The following is a 21,202-nucleotide window of genomic DNA, read 5'->3' as shown; positions in this document are numbered from 1 at the left end:
GCTCACAGCAACCTCTAACTCCTGGGCTTAAGCGATTCTCTTGCCTCAGCCTCCCGAGTAGCCTCAAAGTAGTTTTGATTTGCATTTCTCTGATGATTAAGGATGATGAGCATTTTTCATATGTCTGTAGGCCATGCACCTGTCTTCTTCAGAGAAGTTTCTCATCAAGTCCCTTCCCAGCCTGCGATGGGATCACTTGTTCTCTTCTTGCTTATATGTTTGAGTTCTCTGTGGATTCTGGTTATTAAACCTTTGTCGGAGACATAACCTGCAAATATGAATAGTCTTTTCAAGAAATGGTGCCATCCAGTCACATACACTGGAGCTGGTGGGTTCAAACCTAGCACAGGCCTGCCAAACAACACTGACAACTGCAACTGAAAAAATAGCCGGGCATTGTGGCAGGTGCCAGTAGTCCTAGCTACTTGGGAGGCTGAGGCAAGAGAATCACTTAAGCCCAAGAGTTGGAGGTTGCTGTGAGCTGGCACTCTACCAATGGCGACATAGTGAGACACTGTCTCCAAAAAAAAAAAAATATATATATATATATGTATTTTTTTTATCCTTTTTCTTCATCCATTAGTTAAGAATGTGAATTCCACATACTTGTGAATTTTCCAGTTTTCCTTCCTTTATTGATATCTACCTCCATTCTATGTGTCAGGTAAGATACTTTGTATTATTTCAATCTTTTGAAATTTATTGAGACTTGTTTTGGATACATAAGGTGTATCCTGAAGAATGTTCCATGTACATTTGAAAAGAATATGTACTCTTGCTTGATTGAATGAAGTTCTACAGTCTTGTTAGGTCTCGGTTTATATTGTTGTTCAAGTCTTCTATTATCACTCTGTTGTCTAAATGTTCTGTTACTGGAAGTATGGTATTGATACGATATGATGCAGGTGGTAAATGACATCATGACAACCATCACATACCTCAACAGTCAGAAAGATGGGCTTATTTTCTGCTAGTACAAAGACCAGTGAATCAAAGTTATGAGATTTCAATTCAACATAGGGAAAGAACCTTTCTAGCAATTAGAATAATCCATTAGTAGAATGCTCTGCTCTTTGAAGCAGTGATGCTCCAGCTGGTTTCTGCATAGCCCATGGAACGAGGTATGTCACAGAAAGGAAATACTCAAGGGACCAAATCTAATTTAACAAAAGTGTCTATAATCCATGTTCTGAATCACCAAGTTTACATCTTTGTAAACTTTGGGCATGTCATTTAACTTTTCTATGCCTTGGTTTCCTCTTCTGCAAATTAGGGACAGTAATGGGACCTGCCACAAGAATTACTGTGAATTAAATGAGTTCGTAAGTGTAAAGTACCAAAATAGTCTTCACACATGCTAAGTGCTCAACATGGTAGCTGTGATAATGGTGGTGAAGTTTCCAACATTACAAAACCATTTCTCCGTTCAGTTCTGTCAGTTTGCTACACATATTTGTGGCTCTGTTGTTTGATACATATATTTATAATTGTTATAACTCCTACAAGATTTCACCTTTTTTTCCTTAAATTTAAAGTCTACTTTGTCTGATATTGGTAGAGTCACCCCAGATCTAACCTATCTTTGGTATAAGAGTCTCTTATAGATAGCATAAAACTAGATTAAGGCGGTGCTGATTTTTATCCATTCTACCAGCCTCTATCTTTTAATTGGTGAACTTTATATTTTCATATTTATAGTAATTACTGACACTAAACAACTTACTTTTGTCATTTTGCTTTTTTAAATTCTGAGGTTAAGTATATTATTTCATAAATGTCAAATAGTTCAAGTTGGTTGATGGTGATATTCAAATCTTTTATATCCTGATTTTTTTTCCCGGTCCACAAGTTCCATGAATTAGTGATAGAGATGTTATTATATCCAACTATTATACAATTTTTGCCTCTTTCTTGCTCTGGTTTTGTCAATTTTTGCTTCATATATTTTGAAACTTTGTTCTGCGGTAATACATATTGGAGGTTGTTTTGCGTTTTTAATAAATTGACTCCTAATGAATAGTCCTTTCTCTAGAAAAGATCCTTTTCTTAAAGTCTACTTTGACCATTAATATAGCATCAGCATTTTTTATACTTTTTGCATGATGTATCTCTTTCACTATTTTCAATCTGTGCCTTTATATATACAATAATTTATAAAGATAGCACATAGTTGGGTCATGCTATTTTACCCAGTCTGAATGGCTACCTTTTAATTGGAGAATATAGTCATTTACATTTAATGTAATTATTAATATGATTTAAGTATTTTGTACTTATTTTCTATTTGCCCATCTGTTCTTTTTTTTTTATGGTGCCAATTTTAAATACAGCTTTATTTAAGACATTGCATTTTCCACTTACAATACAGTACTTTTAAAGTGCAATGTTATTTCCCCTGTGCACATGTTCCACATACAAGTATAGAGAATGCCCAGTAATTCACTATAGCAGCCCAACTTTAAATCTGCCACATAATTTGCTACAAATTTGGATCCTTCAATATTTCACTGTGTGGAACAATGCTACATCTATACTCGGGCTGGCTTAATCAACCTCTTCAATGGTGGGGCCAGAGGAAGCACCACCAGAGGGAGGAGCACCACCATCAGGGAAGCCCCCAAGCATTCCTCCTGGCATGCCCCCCCACCCCCAGGCATGTCCCCTGGCTTTCCTCCTGCACTCTGGTACAACTTAGTAATGATGGGGTTGCAGACTTTGTCCAGCTCCTTCTGCTGATGTTCATCTTCTTCCTTCTCTGCAGTCTGGTTCTTATCAAGTCTGGTTCTTATTACACTTGTCAAGAATCTTCTGTTTGTCCTCATCATTGATCTTGCCTTGAAGTTTCTCATCTTCAACAGTTGCTTTCACGTTGAATGCATAGGACTCAAATGAATTATTTGAAGAAACCTTGTTCCTCTGCTTCTCATCTTCTGCCTTGTACTTCTCAGCTTCCTGGACCATATGTTCAGTATCTTCCTTGCTCAAACATCCCTTGTCATTAGTGATGGTAATCTTATTTTCTTTTCCGGTATTCTTATCCACAGCAGAGACATTGAGAATGCCATTGGCATCAATATCAAAAGTGACTTCAATCTGAGGAACACCACAGGGAGCAGGAGGTATGCCTGTAATTACGTTCAAACTTGCCAAGCAACTTGTTATCCTTGGTCATGGTATGCTCACCTTCATAAACCTGGACGAGCACACCCGGCTGGTTGTCAGAGTAGGTAAGGAAAGTCTGTGTCTGCTTGGTAGGAATAGTAGTATTGTGCTTAATGAGCACAGTCATAACTCCACCAGTAGTCTCAATACCCAGAGAAAGAGGAGTGACATCCAATAGTAGCAAATCTTGAACATTCTCGGATTTGACACCAAATAGGATGGCCACCTGTACAGCTGCACTGTAAGCAACAGCCTCATCGGGGTTGATGCTCTTATTCAGTTCTTTTCCATTGAAGAAATCTTGGAGAAGCTTTTGAATCTTGGGGATACGGGTAGAGCCACCAACGAGGGCAATGTCATGAATCTGTGACTTGTCAAGTTTGGCATCTTGAAGGGCTTTCTCTACAGGGTCCAGGTTGCCACGGAACAGATCAGCAATTCTTCAAATTGGGCACGGATAATGGAGGTATGGAAGTCGATTCCTTCATAAAGGGAATCTATCTCAATACTGGCCTGGGTGCTGGAAGATAGGGTACGCTTAGCACGTTCGCAAGCAGTGCGGAGGCGACAGACAGCTCTTTTATTCTCACTGATGTCCTTCTTAGGTTTGCGCTTAAACTCAGCAATAAAATGGTTGACCATTCGGTTGTCAACGTCTTCTCCACCCAAGTGAGTATCTCCAGCTGTAGATTTGACCTCAAAGATTCCATCCTCAATAGTGAGGATTGACACATCAAAAGTGCCACCTCCAAGGTCAAAAATTAGCACATTTCTTTCAGCTCCAACCTTTTTGTCTAAGCCATAAGCAACAGCAGCAGCAGTTGGTTCGTTTATAATCCTAAGAACATTGAGACCAGCAATAGTTCCAGCATCTTTGGTAGCCTGACGCTGAGAATCATTGAAGTAAGCTTGTACTGTGACCACAGCATTGGTAACAGTCTTTCCAAGATAGGCTTCTGCAATTTCCTTCATCTTTGTCGGAACCATGGATGACACCTCCTCTGGATAGAAACATTTTGTCTCTCCTTTGTATTCTATTTGGACCTTGGGCCTGCCTACATCATTCACCATCACGAAAGGCCAATGTTTCATATCATACTGGACAACAGCATCATCAAACCTGCATCCAATCAGACGCTTGGCATCAAAAACCATGTTTGTGGGGTTCATTGCAACTTGATTTTTCGCAGCATCACCGATCGTTCAGTGTCAGTAAAAGCAACATAACTTGGAGTGGTTCGGTTTCCCTGATCATTAGCAATTATCTCTACTTTTCCATGCTGGAAGACACCCACACAAGAGTAGGTGGTGCCAAGATCAATACCAACCACAAGTCCCTTAGACATGGTTGCTTACCTGTTGAGCTGGAATTACGTAGAACACACAGAAGACCCAGGAGCTGTCACCATGTTCAATGAGCACCTATCTATTCTTTGTTCCTCTACCCTGCTTTTCTGGCTTCTTTTATTTATTTATTGCACTTCTTGGCTGGGGCTGGGTTTGAACCCACCACCTCCGGCATATGGGGCCGGCACCCTACCCCTTTGAGCCACAGGTACCACCCTTCTGGCTTCTTTTAAATAAAACAATATTTATTCTAATTCTTTTACTGACCTTATAGCTTGAACGTTTGCTCTAGTGATTAAAGTGCATGTTTAACTTACCAAGTCTAACTTCATTTAACATTTCTCCTATGTGCCTACTGTCATATAGCTTAATTGTCCGTCCTACTTATACTACATACTCAATAATACATTATTTCGACTTTAAATAAATCACAATTTTTTTTTTTTTTTTTTTTTTTTTTCAGTTTTTGGCTGGGGCTGGGTTTGAACCCACCACCTGTGGTATATGGGGCCAGCGCCCTACTCCTTTGAGCCACAGGCGCCACCCAATAAATCACAATTTTTTAAATAAACGTACAAAAGGAACATATCCTAAAAGGTCTCCTATATTTACCCTTCCTGGTGCAATCCATTCCTTCCTTCAGATCTGAGCTTCCTTTGTTATCACTTCCCTTTAGCATAAAGAACTTAACATTTACTGTGATATAGGTCTGGTGTAGACACAGTTCTTGCTTCTACAGGAAAATGTCTTTAATTCTGCTTTATTTTTGAACGTAGAATTCCAGGCTAGCAGATTTGCTTTAAAAAAATAAACAGGACCTAAAAAAAATTCCATTGTCCTCTTACTTGCATTGTTTCTGATATGTTATTGTTCCCCTTTATATAATTTTTTTTCTTTTCTACCTCAAGATTTCTTTTATACAAAGATTTTATTTTCAGAAATTTGACCAAGATGTACCTCAGTTTAGATTTGTGTTTATCTTGTTTAGGGTTTACTGACCTTGGGTTGATGTTTTCCAACAATTTTGAAAATTTTTTGGCAACTATCATGACCGATTATCTCCTCATCCTTGCTCTCCCTCCTCTCTCTCTTAGACTCTAATTACAAGTATATTAGACAATTTAGTATCATCCCACAGATCTTCAATGATTTTTATTTATCTGCCTTCAAATTTACTGATATTTTCTTCTCCTGTGTCCAGTGCTATTAAGCCCATCAAATAAACTCTTCATTTCTGATCACATTTTTCATTTCTAGCATTTCTATTTGGTTTTTTTTATAATTTATATCTTTCTGCTGAAATTTTCTATCTATTCATCTATGTTGTTAAACTTATTCTGGGCTATCACAGAGACTATGTCTATTGTCTCTTTGTTCTCCTGACCATCAGTCACATTTTCTTGTTTCTTGGTATGCCCCATAACTTACTTCATGCCAGATAAGGTGTGCAAAACAACAGTAATTTACCTACATAAAGAGAAGTTCCTTCTTCAGTTAAGCTGCTGGGAGACTACGGATGGAAGCTGAATACATTTAATCCATAGTTGAGCTAGGTATGACCAACATAGTATTTTAAGGTGAAATAAGAACTTTACCTTTGGGAGAAGCTGGAATCTGAGCATTGCTGAAACTTCACAGATCTCTTTGAGCTTTATAGCTTTCTAAACTATGAGATTTCTACGCACTCCTCTCCTTCTCACCTCTCCATCCTCTCTCACATTCTTGCTGCAACTGTGGAGGAGTCTTTGCTCTTCAGTGGCACCCTCTGCTTTCTGTGCTTCGGGGAGATCTCTCTCTCTGTTCTGTTACCCTGACTCCTCTTTCTCAAAATCTATTGCTCTGTCCACAGTAAAAACCTGGTAACTATTAACATACAAGGATTTTTTTTCAGCTCCCTTGACATGCCCCAGCTTGTGGCAACCCCAGCTCTACACTTGGTAAAAGCCCCTATTGTTTCAGAGGGATTTCTATTAACTCTCCAGCCTTCAGCTGGCTCGACCTCAAGGGGCTCCTGCTTAGGTTTCCTCCCCTCCCCCAGCCTCTAAACTCCTACTTCCATATATACTCATTGAAGACCCATGGGAAAGAGTTGGCAGGGAGGTGTGGTCTTGCTCTGTGGCTGGGACTCCTCCAGATTCCAAATTGTCACTCCAGCCCACATGCAATAAAACTTTAGCTGACTTCTCTTTAAAAGTCTATGGCAGGGAAGACCTCAGATAGCGGCCTTTGCTTGCAATTGCTGCATGCTTACCCTGTGTGGCTGGAGGCCAAAGGATGAATCTACTAATGAAAGTCCAAAAATACCCCAGTTTTTGTGTTGTGAAGTCAAGAAAACCCCTTTTCCATCTCTTGAACTATTTATAGTCAGCAGCAATGTATGTATTTATAAACAAAATTTAAAACAATTATTTTTCTCCTGATTTCTCTAGAATTTGAAAACAATTTGACACAATGAAAGACACTAGTTATTTTACAAAGGCTTTTACTGGAATGACATTTTCAGAGTTGTCCAGAGTGCATTAAGGAATTAAGGTTGACTTTATAAGGCCAATAAAAAGCACATTGGGGGCGGCACCTGTGGCTCAGTGAGTAGGGCGCCAGCCCCATATGCCGAGGGTGGAGGGTTCAAACCCAGCCCCGGCCAAACTGCAACCAAAAAATAGCCGGGCATTGTGGCGGGCGCCTGTAGTCCCAGCTGCTCGGGAGGCTGAGGCAAGAGAATCGCGTAAGCCCAAGAGTTAAGAGGTTGCTGTGAGCCGTGTGACGCCACGGCACTCTACCTGAGGGCGGTACAGTGAGACTCAGTCTCTACAAAAAAAAAAAAAAAAAAAGCACATTGGAAAATCTGCCCAGATACCTCATCAATAATCTGTCTTGATCTATGGTGAGTCAAGAATGTCACTTTCTGACAGTCCAGGAATCCCAAGTTGGTTGGGACTTCATGAGGAGAAATGTATCCAATCCATACAGGTACTTTCTCATTGGTCAGTTTCAATCAAGCCAGAGAAGCTGGAGAAGCTCTTCCGGGCCCCCATAGAACTACAGGATTTTACAGAAGCGGAAATCTCCAGGAGCCTGGAAGCTACTTTCTACAAATTCCTAAGAGCTGAGTCACATGGGGAGGACCACACAGGTGTATCCTTGGACTCTCCTTGAAAAGACCTCTGTTCTCCTGGACCTCACCCTTTCTTGGTATCCTGTATCAAAATGTCTCCTACCTTATTGTTTTTCAAAATCATTTCAGATACTTTGCATCCATTGTATTTAAAACCACCTTGTCATTTTTTATGAAAATTACCTTTTGGGATTTTGATAGAAATTATATTGAATGTATAGATCAATCCCACAAGATGTGATTTTTTTTTTTTTTTGACAGTCTCACTATGTTGCCCTCGGTAGAGTGATGTGGTGTCATAGCTCACAGCAACCTTGAACTCTTGGGCTTAAGCGATTCTCTTGCCTCAGCCTCCCAAGTAGCTGAGACTGCAGGCACCCACCACAACACCTGGCAAATTTTTGGTTGGAGCTGTCACTGTTGTTTGGCAGGCCTGGGCTGGGTTCGAACCTGCCAGCTTCAGTGTATGTGGCTGGCACCCTAGCCAGTGAGCTACAGGTGCCAGGCCAGTAAGACGGGATTTTGTAATGATGAATTGTCTAATACATGAATGAGGATTTCTAAATATTTTTTCTATTTATACATGTCCTCTGATTTCTCCAAGCAATGTTTTGAGGTTTTTAATGTATAAATCTATCTTCTTTGTTAAATTTATTTATTTTATTTTTTGAGACAGAGCCCCTGGGTAGAGTGCTGTAGCATAACAGCTCACAGCAACCTCCAACTCCTGGGCTTAAGCAATTCGCTTGCCTCAGCCTCAGACTACAGGAGCCCGCCACAACGCCCGGCTATTTTTTGGTTGTAGTTGTCAGTGTTTGGTAGGCCCAGGCTGGACTGGAACCCGCCAGCTCTAGTGTATGTGGGTGGCACTGTAGCTGCTTGAGCTACAGGTGCCACCTGTTAAATTTATTCTTTTTGATGCTATTCTTACTGTAATTCTTTTAATTTCAGTTTATTGCTAGCATGTATATATAGTGATGAACAACTGATTTTTGGACATTGCTTTTGGACTTTTTTTTTTTTTGAGACACAGTCTTACTATGTCACCCTCGGTAGAGTACTGTAGCATCATAGCTCACAGCAACCTCAAACTCTTGAGCTTGGGCAATTCTCTTGCCTCAGCCTCCCAAGTAGCTGGGATTACAGGTGCCCGCCGCAGCACCAGGCTATTTTTTTTTTTTTTGCAGTTGTCATAGTTGTTTAGCTGGCTGGGGCCAGGTTTGAACCTGCCAGCCTAGGTGCATGTGGCTAAGGAGTTTAGGATTCCACAACAGAACTACAAGTAGAATCTTTTCACATGCAAATAAAGAAAATTTCCCTTCTTAAAAAATAAATAAATAAAAGTCTATGGCAAATAGGGCAGCGCCTGTGGCTCAGTGGGTAGGGCATGGGCCCCATATACTGAGGGTGGTGGGTTTGAACCCGGCCCAGGCCAAACTGCAACAAAAAAAAGAGCCAGGCGTTGTGGCAGGTGCCTGTAGGCCTCGGGAGGCGGAGGCAAGAAAATTGACTCAAGCCCAGGAGTTGGAGATTGCTGTGAGCTATGACACTACATAACTCTACCGAGGGTAATAAAATGAAACTGTCTCTAAAAAAAAAAAGAAATAGTCTACGATGAAAGTATCTGTGTGTGTCTTTCTGGGACCGGCTCATTATCTTCTGGATTTTAGTTGGTTTAGATTTTTTTGTGTTCTTAGCTCTCTGGTAGATTTTTCTTTTTTTTTTTTTTATTGTTGGGGATTCATTGAGGGTACAATAAGCCAGGTTACAGTGATTGCAATTGTTAGGTAAAGTCCCTCTTGCATTCATGTCTTGCCCCCATAAAGTGTAACACACACCAAGGCCCCACCTCTCTGGTAGATTTTTAAAAGAACTGTGATTCTGGGCTGGACACGGTGGCTCATGCCTGTAATCCTAGCACCCTAGGAGGCTGAGGCAGGTGGATTGCTTGAGCTCAGGAGTTCAAGACCAGCCTGAGCAATAGTGAGATGCCTATCTCTACTAAAAATGAAAAACTTAAGCAAGACGATCACTTGAGCCCAAAAGTTTGAGGTTGTTGTGAGCTGCAACGCCATGGCACTCTACTGGGGGTGACAAAGTGAAATTCAGTCTCAAAAAAAAAAAAAGAACTGTGATTTTTGTACCTTCTCTAGCTTTATTGGCTTAAGAGCAATGCCTAATGGTTGTAGCTTTCAACATCCTAACACGGTGGTTCTCAACCTTCCTAATGCCGCGACCCTTTAATACTGTTCCTCATGTTGTGGTGACCCCCAACTATAAAATTATTTTCGTTGCTACTTCATGAAGTACCATTCAGTGTGTCTTTTCATGACATGGTCTTTCTCCAGGCACTCCCATGGCATATCCTCTGCTTAAATGTCACCTTATCAAAGAGACCTCCCCTCCACTCTACATCAAAACAACTCCTCTTTCCTTTCATCCATCCTTCTACTCCAAACGACTTTTTACTACCTTAGCAGTAGGTCACCCACTACCTAGAACAATAACTGGCATATAATAGCACCCAAATATATATTTGTTGGGTAGAAAAGCAAAGAACAGAAAAATCAATAGAAAGACAATTATAGGGGCAGCACTGAGAACTAGGAAAACTGGGTTTGAACCCTGACTCTAGACTTTGACTCAGAAAAACTTCCCAACAACTGCCCTGTTCTGCTTCCCTAGACCTCCCTGTTGCATCCCCCTCTCTCTCAAGCCACCCCAGTGTTTGAAGAGACAACAGCTGATAGAGAAACTACATAGGACAGCATAGGACTCAAAGCGAGGTAGGGAAAGCAGCAGTAACATGCAACCCAATCCATGGCTGGCCATTCATAACTGAGCTTTGGTTGTCTGCACGAAAACAAAAAGAGTAGACATTATCTAGCTTGTCATAAAATTTAAAAAAGGCCTGCCAATTCAGCTGATGGGACATTGAGGGTCTTAATCTTGGTGTAGTACACTGGTGCCAGGCAGTGGGCACAATCTTTAGTATGGAAATAATCCAAGATGCAATGGTTATGATCCCAAACTTTGGAAACAGACTAGGTGAGTTCAAATCCTAGCTCTGTCAGTATGTAACCTTGAGCAAATTGCTTACTCAATCTGGGACTATTAAATGGGTACAGTAATAGCAGTCTCACATGTGTGTTGGAAGGACTGAAGGAGGTAAATGTGATCATCCCAGAACTGGGCACAGAGAAAGGGCTCTAGGAAAGACTGAGATTGTTACAATTACTAAAAATTACTCTCTGCCATATCTGTATGGTAACTAGGACATACACCATGTATGGGTATAAGATTGTTACCTATAAGACGTCGTTCTGATAACACGACTTCCTGTCAAGTGATGTATTGCAGAAACTGCTTCCAGCTTCTCTTCTCTTTTGCTACAAGAGTTTCTATGCAAAATGTCATTTTTTTTGACCTCACAATTCTTAAATCCTTGGGTTATTTTAATAGCATTTATATATCACTATACTGGTTTATTATTTTATATATAAAAGAAAAATATATAAAATAAATAATCAAAATATTGGTTAAGGAGATATATATGGAGATGTGTTCCATATGTGTGTGTATCTATCAATAAAACAAAGCTTATGAAGATGGAAAAAAAAAAAATTACTCTCACACCCACAACAGTGCACACAAAAGAGAGATATTGTCAAGACTAGGAAAATTAATAGGGACACTTTTACTTTTCATGATTAACATAGATATCATCATTTAAGTTCCATCAATTAATTATACCACATGACAACAAAGAGACCAAAGCTGGCTATAAACCTTGAATTAAAAATCATTTTGGGCAGGTGCCGTGGCTCACGCCCATAATCCTAACTCTCTGGGAAGCTTGATTGCTGGGGGTGGATTACCTGAGTTCAGGACTTGGAGACCAGCCTGAACAAGAGCAAGACTCCATTTCTACTAAAAATAGAAAAAACTAGCCAGGTGTCAAGGTGGGCACCTGTAGTCCCAGCTACTCGGGAGGCTGAGGCAAGAGGATTCAAGCCCAAGAGTTTGAGGTTGCTAAAAAAAAAGAAAGAAAGAAAGAAGGAAAGAAAGGAAAGACAAAGAGAAAAAGAAAGGAAAAAAGGAAAGGAAAGGAAAAGGAAAGAAAATCACTTTAATGCGTGTGCTCCCACCTAATGGGCACACTGTAAGGGTACATGGCACACCTCCTGAGTGCAGGACACAACTACAACAAGGACCATACCTAACAAATGTAAACATTGTAAACTAATCGTCTGAACCCGCATATTCATCTGAAATTTTTAAAAAATCACTTTCCTGTGAAAAACAACAAATATTTTATTATGAAATTTCCTTCCATCCTATGCTTCCCAATACCTCTGAAAATTGCTAACCAAAAATGAATACAGAAAAGGGAGTACCAAAATAGGAGGAAAGTCCAAATGAACAAATTAAAATGGGAAAATTATATAATACAATGTTATTATGTTTCAAAAAAACTGCTTTACAAGCTAAAGTATTAAATAACAAAAACTTGATGACAATAGATATTCTAACACAACACCCTTTTATAACAATTACAGAATATAAAACTAAAATAAATCTAAAAATTATCAGGAAAAAATCCTAGATTTATTTTTATTTTTAGAGAGAGAGTTTCACTATGTCACCCTCAGTAGAGTGCTGTAAGTCATTGCTCACCGCAACCTCCAATTCTTGGGCTCAAGCGATTCTCTTCTCTTGGCCTCCTGAGTAGCTGGGACTACAGGCGCCCACCATGACACCTGGCTATTTTTAGAGACTGGTCTCAAACTTGTGAGCTTAGGCAATCCACCTACCGCGGCCTCCCCATGCTAGGATTACAGGCATGAGCCACCACGCCCAGCCGAATAAATTTTTTAAAAACACTATTTTATCTCCCACATCTAAAAGGCTTTATGTAAAACATTTGTCTTTGATTCACAAAAAGCAGATGCAGTTCCAGAACATGAACTGAAGTGACAGGAGAAACTCTCAATGCTAGTATAGCCATGAGTAAGAAGCCTGATCTAATTCACCATCTTCATTAATGCCTTCTTATTTTAACTTTGTGAAAGAGGGAAAGGAAAAAAAGAGAAGGCCAAGCCTGCTAACTCTGTTCTAGAGCATCTAAACGCAGGGCCAGGAATAAAATATAAGAAAACGAATTTCCTAACAAACATATGGGGGCACATATAACGTTCAATCTGTAAACAGGTTCTGAAATAAACTGCCTGGTTTTGAAATCAGCTGAGTGACCTGGGCAAGTTACTTTACCTCTTTATGCCTCAGTTCCTCACTCTAAATTTGAAATAAAGAAATAGTACCTTCCTCACAGGGTTGTGGTGACCATTTAAGATGCTTAGAAAAATGTCTCACACATAGAATGTACACAATAAATGTAAGCTGTCATTACTATTATAGAGGCAGTAGAAACAAATGGCTTAATTGAAATAATTTTCATTGAGAAATAGTTAAACAGAGTCCCCAAATTAACATCCAAAGTAATTTATATCAACTGTTAAAAGTTGTATGTTTAGATTCAAGCATTTAAGGAAGTGTGTAACGTGATCTTCAATATTGTTTTGGAAATTACATAGGCAGCCTTTCCATCCAACCCTCCCCCCCATACTAACCATCTCTACACTTTCATCAAAGCCTAAGCATATTATCGATAAAATCTCTTTTATGAGTTAAATTTTTTTTTTTTTTGCAGTTTTTGGCCAGAGCTGGATTTGAACTCCCCACCTCCGGTATATGGGGAAGGCACCCTACTCCTTTGAGCCACGGCTGCTGCCCAGTGAGTTAAATTCTTAAAGCTTAAAGATACACAAAAAGCAAAGTATTTCTAAGTTCAGCAAAGCAACCACCAGTACAAAAGTACAGCAAATGAATTTATTTTAGAGTACGCAAAAGTCTAAAATTCACCGTGAATCAGAGTGGGCTGTGGGGCAGGATGGAAAGGGTAGAAGAAGAAAAAGTAAAAGAAAGTTGATAACAGGAGAAATATGAGACTTCAGAGAGGTGTGAAAACTTAATCCCTGAATATTCTTTCTTTCTCCTTTTATAACTGTTAAGGGCTTTTCTCACATATAACAGGAAAAGTCACTGAAATATTTAAAACACTTAAATTTTTGTAAAATTCACTTTCTGAAACTCTTACCAGCTTAATTTGCCACTTAAATCAGAATTTAAAAATAAATAAGAACAAAATAAAGACATTATATAGTACTGTGATTTGTGGGTGATGTTCTTTTCCTGCGACCAACAAGCCACACACTTGGGAATTGCTTTCCGAAGTCAATACAGATCATCCACTGCCTTTTATCACTGCCTGTTCCTGATTATTAAGAAAAAGACAGAGCCAGCCAGGGTTCCAAATAGTAGTTTTTTCTCTAACGGCCAAACGGCATTTAGAGAACACCCTGCATTCTCAGCTCATCAGCACTTCCACTAATCCCTACAGATTAGGAGAAAAATCTTCACTTAATTATTAATAATTTAAAACAGCAACAAAAAACTGTTTCTTAAAACTAGGCAATTCTCTATTATCCACGCCTATCCCCACAGCCCCTCAAATACTCTAAGCAAGGGTGTGGCCCCAGCAGGGAGTCCAGCTCCTCTCTGCTCTTCCAACCCTCCAAGCCTCTGGAGAAATCACACCTTTGGGTGGCAATTCCCTGAACCTCTGCCAGCTCTTCAAGTAGGGTTTATAAAACGAGCTTAATGGGGGCCAGGTGGTATGCTTACACCCTCTCAAGTTTATTAAACAAAGGTAATGATTTCCCAAAACGTTTCTAATGTACTAATTATGGATTAAATTCCTTAGTGAGGTTACTGCATACAGAAAAAACCTCCCAGCTTAATGCTTCCTATTTTAAAAGGGGGGGGTGTCAAAAATTACAAATTTAAATTTCCACGTGTTACACCTATCAGAAGGATGATTTTGAAAAAAATGTGTATGATTTATACACAACTGCATAAAACTGGAAGCACACAGACCTGCAACACAGTGTATATATAAATTGGTGATATTCGTGTGCCTTCTTTTTTTAACCACACCCTCCCCGGGTGGCTTCCCAGGCGCTCTCGGGCCACACAGCGTCATGTCCAGCGGCCCCTGAGCGGGGTCCGGAACGGCACCCGGACTCCTCCGGTCCGGAACGCTGCGTCGCGGTCGCCCCCGCCCCGGCGGGAGCCCGGGACCCACCCGGCTCCCCCGGGCCCGCCCAGCCCGCCCAGCCTGCCCAGCCAAGCCCAGCCCGCAGGCCGCGGCTCGGCCTCCCCGCTCCCCGGGCGCCGCCCGCCCGACCCCGCAGGCGGCCGCGCGTGGACACGGCCCGGAGGGGAAGGGCGGGGCGGCCGGGCTGACGCGGGCCCCAGACTCACCATGGCCGAAGAGCCGCGAGCGAGCCCGCAGCCCCCAGTCACACGGCGCCGGCGACGCCCGTTGTCCTGGTGACGCCAGCCGGGCGCCCCGCCCCGTCCCCAAGGTGGGCTCGGAAGAGGCCATTGGTGGCCGGAGAGCACGTGACCGGCAGGGGCGGTGCCCTTTGGACCACCCACCCTCGCCTTCGGGTCCCGGACCTGACCTCTTAGCCTGGGCTGGCTAAGCCTCATCACCTTGATGCCCCTCACCTGACATTATCCAGCCCACGCTGCCCAGCTGAAAGACACCTTCATGGATTCTATTTAAGAAACAGATTACACAGATTACACATGATTATTGAAAACACTTTAAATCGCCAATAACAAGAATTTTAAAAAACACAACTACACTAATTCCAGCACCTGAAGTAGCCACTGCTCATATTCCAGTCTGTCTGCTTCCAGCTTCCAACGAAATATATACAAAGACTTAAACCAACTGCCTTAAACGTGCTCAAATAGCTAAAGGAAGTCATGGACAAAGAACTAAAGGAAACCAGGAGAACAATACATGAATACAGAATACCAACAAAGAGATAGTAATTATAAAAAAGAATCAAATAGAAACTCTGGTGCTGAAAGCAATAGCTGAAATGAAAATTTCACCAGAGAAGTACAGCAGATTTGATCAAGCAGAAGAATCAGTGAACTTGAAGACAGGTCGCTTGAAATTATCCATTCTGATGGCTAGTAAAAAGAGAATGAGAAAATGGAAATAGGTAAGGGCCCTCTGGGATACCATTAAACATATCAATATATGCATTATGGAATCCCCAGAAGAAGAACCAAAGAAAAAACTGGCAGAAATAAAAAATTATGGCCAAAAATTTCCAAATGTATGAAAGACATGAACCTCTTCATTCAAGAAGCTCAACACATTCCAAGTTGGGTAAGTTCAAAGAGATCCCACCAAGACGCATAATAATTAAAATGCTGAAAGTCAAATACAAGGAGAGAATCAGCAAGAGAAAAGCAATTTATCATATACAAGGGGTCCTCAGTAACATTAGGGGCTGATTTCTCATCAGAAACCCCACCAAAGCGAGATCGTGGGATGACATAAAATGAGTTTGGAGAGATATTCTTTTTTTTTTAATATTGAAGAATTTGTGAATTTTTTCTTGAACATTTGGTAATATTTGCTAGTAAAGTCATCTGGACATGGAGTCTTTGTGAAAATACTTAAACATCTAATTCAATTTTATTGACGGTTATGAAATTATTTGGGTGCTCTATTTCTTTTTTTTTTTTTTTTTTGTAGAGACAGAGTCTCACTGTACCGCCCTCAGGTAGAGTGCTGTGGCGTCACACGGCTCACAGCAACCTCCAGCTCTTGGGCTTACGCGATTCTCTTGCCTCAGCCTCCCGAGCAGCTGGGACTACAGGCGCCCGCCACAACGCCCGGCTATTTTTTTTGTTGTTGCAGTTTAGCCGGGGCTGGGTTTGAACCCGCCACCCTCAGCATATGGGGCCGGCGCCCTACTCACTGAGTCACAGGCACCGTCCAAAATGTAATTTTTTTTTTTTTTTTTTTTTGTAGAGACAGAGTCTCACTTTACCGCCTTCGGTAGAACGCCATGCTGTCACACGGCTCGCAGCAACCTCTAGCTCTTGGGCTTCCGCGATTCTCCTGCCTCAGCCTCCTGAGCAGCTAGGACTACAGGCGCCCGCCACAACGCCCGGCTATTTTTTGGTTGCAGTTCAGCAGGGGCTGGGTTTGAACCCGCCACCCTTGGTATATGGGGTCGGCGCCTTACTCACTGAGCCACAGGTGCCGCCCCTCTATTTCTTTTTAAATCGTTTTTGTTAAGTTTTTTTTTTTTTTTTTTTTTTTTTTGAGACAGAGTATCAAGCTGTTGCCCTGGGTAGAGCGCTGTGGCATCATAGCTCACAACAACCTCCAACTCTGAGCTCAAGCGATCCTATTGCCTCAATTTTTCTATTTTTAGTAGAAATGGGGGTCTCAGTTTTGCTCAGGCTGGTTTCAAACTTGTGACCTCAAGCTGTCAATCGCCTCGGCCTCCCAGAGTGCTAGGATTACAAGCGTGAGCCACCACACCCAGCCCATTTTTAAGTTGCATGATACAATGAATATTTAATTTCATCTAAATTCTCACATTTTGGGTGTATATATTTCATAATATCCTCATTTTATTTTTAATATTTGTACAATCTGTAGTTATTCCATCTTTTATTCCTGATGCTGATTATTTGTAATTTTATTCTTTTTTACTCAATAAATCTTACCTGAAGTTTTCTGTTAGTAAGGCTTTTCAAAAAATCAACTTTATCCTTTGTTGATCCTTTTTGTTGTGTATATTTCATTTTGTTCATTTCACTTTTATCTTTCCATGAATTTATGTTTCTAATCTTTTCTTTACATCATAAGGTGGATGGTTAGCTTATTTAACTTCAAAATTAATTTTTCCAATTATATTTTAAGTCTGTAATTTTCTCTAAATTTTACTCTTTATTACTCAAATTTTATGTGTAATACTTTTATAGTTGTTTGATTTAAAATATTTTATAATTTTCACTATGATCTCTTTCTTTGACTAGGACATTTTCAAATTTCTAAACATGAAATTTTTAGTGAATTTGTTTCATTTTCTTGATCTTCTACCAGTGTCTTCACAATTTTTACACATTTACTACTCCACAAAAATATTAGAAAAATGTCACATTCTAAGCAAAATCCCAATAGTATTTTGACCAGCATTGGACAGAATTTTAGACTAAATTGAGAGAGAATCAACATTTACACAATATTGAATTTACCCATCTGTATACATATATAAGGTTTCCCACTTCATTTATTCTCTTTTATTTAGTCTAATAAAGTTTTATCTTTTTCTCCAGAAATGACTTTATTTTATGTTGAGTTTAATTTCTAGGTACTTAAGACATTTTACTGCTATAATGAAAGTAATGATTATATAAATTACAATTTCTATTTAGTCATATTGGGTAGAGAACTGCCAATTTTTACTTGTTGATAATGTGTGCAGGCCCATGATAGGGCTCTTATTACTTTTACTAATTTGCCAGTTGATTGGCTTAAAATTTTTAGGTAGATAGTAATTTCAATTATAAGTAATAGCCACTTATTCTGTATCTTTCCAATCCTCATATATCTTACATTTTCTGTTTTAATTGTATAATAAATATAGTACCTCCAGGATAACTCTGAAAACTAGGAAAGATGGAGGTCGGTCTTGCCTGTACTCCATCTTAGCGTAGGCTTCAAATTTTTATCAATAAGTACGATGGCTTATGCCAAATATTTTATAAGTTTTTGTATTTAACATTTATTTATATCTAGTTTACTAACTTTTTTTTTTCTGAGACAGAGCCTCAAGCTGTGCCCTTGGTAGAGTGCTGTGGCATCACAGCTCAGAGCAACCTCCAACTCCTGGGCTCAGGCGATTCTCTTGCCTCTGCCTCTCAAGCAGCTGGGACCACAGGCGCCTGCCACAACGCCCAGCAGGGTTTTTGTTTTTGTTTTTGCTTGCAGCTGTCATTGTTGTTTGGCGGGTCCGGGTTGGATTCCAACCCACCAGCTCAGGTGTATGTGGCTGGGGCCTTAGCTGCTTGAGCCACAGGCTCTGAGCCTAACATTTTTTTTTTTTTTTTTAAATTTGGAACTAAAAAAAGGATTATGTTTATCAAGGGCAAGCGGATGCAAACAATGTAAAAAACAAAAGCTCATCTGGCATTTAATTAACTTTTTCTTCTCTGCTTGACAAATGGGAGTTGGATTTTATTTGTATACATTCTAAGGATCCTGATCTGCTCATGAAATCCTTATATAGGGAGAAGCTGTGGGGCAGATGTTTGAAGCAATCCTTTGAGAGAACACTTTCCAGGGCAGAGTAATTGCTCGGTGCTGCCGACTTCTTTCCCTTCTGCTTCATGTGTACTACAAAATAGTCGTTGCACGAGATGGTGAGGCCCGCAATTAGGGAAAAGAAGCTCTGGAAGCCCACTTTGCCATCTCGGCACTGGTCCAGGTCCTTCATTATTTTGTCTAAGGCCAGAGGGTCTTTTTGATTTTCCAAAAATCCTGGGAACTCCTTCTCCATGAGCACTCTGAGGTCCTCCTTTGTTAAGTAGCCTTTATCCCCGGCAAATTTGTGAAATGTGAACATCATGGTTTCCATGGCGTGCTCCATCTGAGATGGCATTTTGGTGAGATCTACTGGGCTGAGAGGCGTGGCGGACGCTAGCTGGCTGAGGCGCAGGGGGCCTAACATTTTTTTAAAAGCATGAATAACTCATGAAATTTCAGATCCTTTATTTTTTTTGCCTCTATTGAAAACATCATATAGAGTTCACCTTTAATTTTTTAATGAGTGAAGTAATTGGATCAATATTCATTCTGTAATAAAAATTTAGTTATTATCAGTGATTTGTGAATCTGGTAGAGTTTATTTGCTAACATTAATATTTAAATTTTGTTTTGTTTTGTTGTTTGAGACAGTGTCACCCTGGAGTTGAATGCCATGGCATCATCGTAGCTCACAGCAATCTCAAACTCTTGGACTCAAGAGATCCTCTTGCCTCAGCTTCCTAAGTAGCTGAAACTATAGGCACCCCCCACAATACCTGGCTAGTTTTTCTTGCTCAGGCTGGTCTAGAATTTCTGAGCTCAGGCAATCCACCTTCCTCAGCCTCCCAGAGTGCTAGGATTCCAGGCTGAGCCACTGTGCCCAGCCAGCCTACTGGATTTTTAAAGAATTTCAAGAAACACTCCTTGGCTCGGTGACTGTAGTTCAGTGGTTAGAGCACTGGCCACATATTCCAGGGCTGACAGGTTCAAACCCAGCCCAGCCTGCTAAAAAAACAACAATGACAACTACAATAACAAGAACAACAACAACAAAAAAAAAATAGCTGGGCGTTGTAGCTGGTGCCTCTAGTCCCACCTACTTGGGAGGCTGAGACAAGAGAATGGCTTAAGCCCAACAGTATGAGGTTGCTGTGAGCTGTGACAACAAGGCACTCTACTGAAGGTGACATGATGAAACTCTGTCTCAAAAAAAAGAAAAGAAACATCCCAGGCCAGATTCAAACCTGCCAGTCTGGTATGGTTAATTATGGGCAAGGGTGTCATGTTGTACAAGACCAGGGCACTACTTATATCCTGATTTATGTGACTTATGCTCTTATAATTGTATAGTACACAGACTGTGGCTGTTCAAGTTGGTCCTTCCTGCTTTGAGGGAATTTTCTGTGCGTGTGGAGAAAAAAAAAAAATGTACCTCTGAGTCAAATACAGATTTCTTTACCTGTTACAGCTATTAGATCAAGGTTGTTCATTGAATTATTTATATCTATATCCTTACCTTTTTTGTCTGATTATTGACTTCTGAGAGAAGTGTTTTTAAAACTTTCACTCTGGTTGTCAATTCCTTTTACAACTTTTGTCAATTTCTGTGTTATATGAAACTTAAAGCTATCTTGTTAATGAAATAGAATTGAGAATCCAGAAATAAACTCATACATCTATGGTCAATTAACTTTCAACAAGGATTTTTCAAAGGCATTCAATAAGGGAAAGGAAAGTTTTTCAACAAATGGTGTTGGAATAACTGGATATCTACATGCAAAAAATAAATAAAGTTGAACCGTTACCTCACACCATGCAAAAAAATTAATCTAAAATAGATCACATACCTAATGTAAGAACTAAAGTATAAGACTCTTAGAACAAGGCATAAAGATAAATATTCATGACCTGAGTTTTGGCAAAGAATGCTGAGATATGACATCAAAAGCACATGCAACAAAAGGAAGAGATAAATGAGACTTCATGGAAATTTGAGACTTTTCAGTATCAAAAGAAAGAGAGGGGTCGCCCATAGCTCAGTGGGTAAGGCGCTGCCACGTACACCAAGGTAGGTGGGTTCAAACCCAGCCTGGGCCTGCTAAATAAAAATGACAACTCCAACAACAACAAAATAGCTGGGCATTGTGGTGGGCAGTTGTAGTCCCAGCTATTTGGGAGGCTGAGGCAGGAGAATCGCATATGCCCGAGAGTTTGAGGTTGCTGTGAGCCGCAATGCCACAGCACTCTATGGAGGGACAAAGTGAGACTCTGTCTCAAAAAAAAAAAAATAGAAAGAGAAAAGACAGTCCACATATTTTTTTGCAAAT

At 40.3% G+C, this 21,202-nt stretch overlaps 2 protein-coding genes and 1 pseudogene across 6 annotated transcripts in view; all 3 read right to left on the bottom strand.

Annotated features, from left to right (window-relative positions):
* Positions 1-15,095, bottom strand: part of FBXL2 (F-box and leucine rich repeat protein 2) — an 84,233-nt gene extending 69,138 nt beyond the window's left edge. For 3 of the 4 annotated variants that reach the window (XM_053599936.1, XM_053599935.1, XM_053599937.1), the window contains exon 1: positions 15,008-15,089. In XM_053599936.1, coding sequence (XP_053455911.1) covers positions 15,008-15,010 — 3 coding nt within the window. In that variant the 5' untranslated portion in view covers positions 15,011-15,089. Of the gene's footprint in view, positions 1-15,007 lie in introns of all 4 variants that reach the window. The other variant, XM_053599934.1, reaches the window with a different exon arrangement.
* On the bottom strand, positions 2,300-4,508 carry LOC128592100 (heat shock cognate 71 kDa protein-like; annotated as a pseudogene). Its single transcript, XR_008381766.1, has 2 exons — positions 2,677-4,508; positions 2,300-2,644 (listed from the first exon to the last, which is right to left on the bottom strand). The product of XR_008381766.1 is annotated as a heat shock cognate 71 kDa protein-like (transcript).
* Positions 15,096-18,720: 3,625 nt separating the features above from the next.
* On the bottom strand, positions 18,721-19,253 carry LOC128592109 (protein S100-A10-like). The gene has a single exon (XM_053599940.1). The coding sequence runs from the start codon at positions 19,228-19,230 to the stop codon at positions 18,763-18,765; it is 468 nt and encodes a 155-aa protein (XP_053455915.1). The 5' UTR covers positions 19,231-19,253; the 3' UTR covers positions 18,721-18,762.
* Positions 19,254-21,202: the final 1,949 nt, after the last annotated feature.

This window comes from Nycticebus coucang, chromosome 8 (assembly GCF_027406575.1).
Source record: "Nycticebus coucang isolate mNycCou1 chromosome 8, mNycCou1.pri, whole genome shotgun sequence".
Lineage (NCBI taxonomy): Eukaryota > Metazoa > Chordata > Mammalia > Primates > Lorisidae > Nycticebus > Nycticebus coucang.
This window is presented reverse-complemented; position numbering and strand designations above follow the sequence as displayed.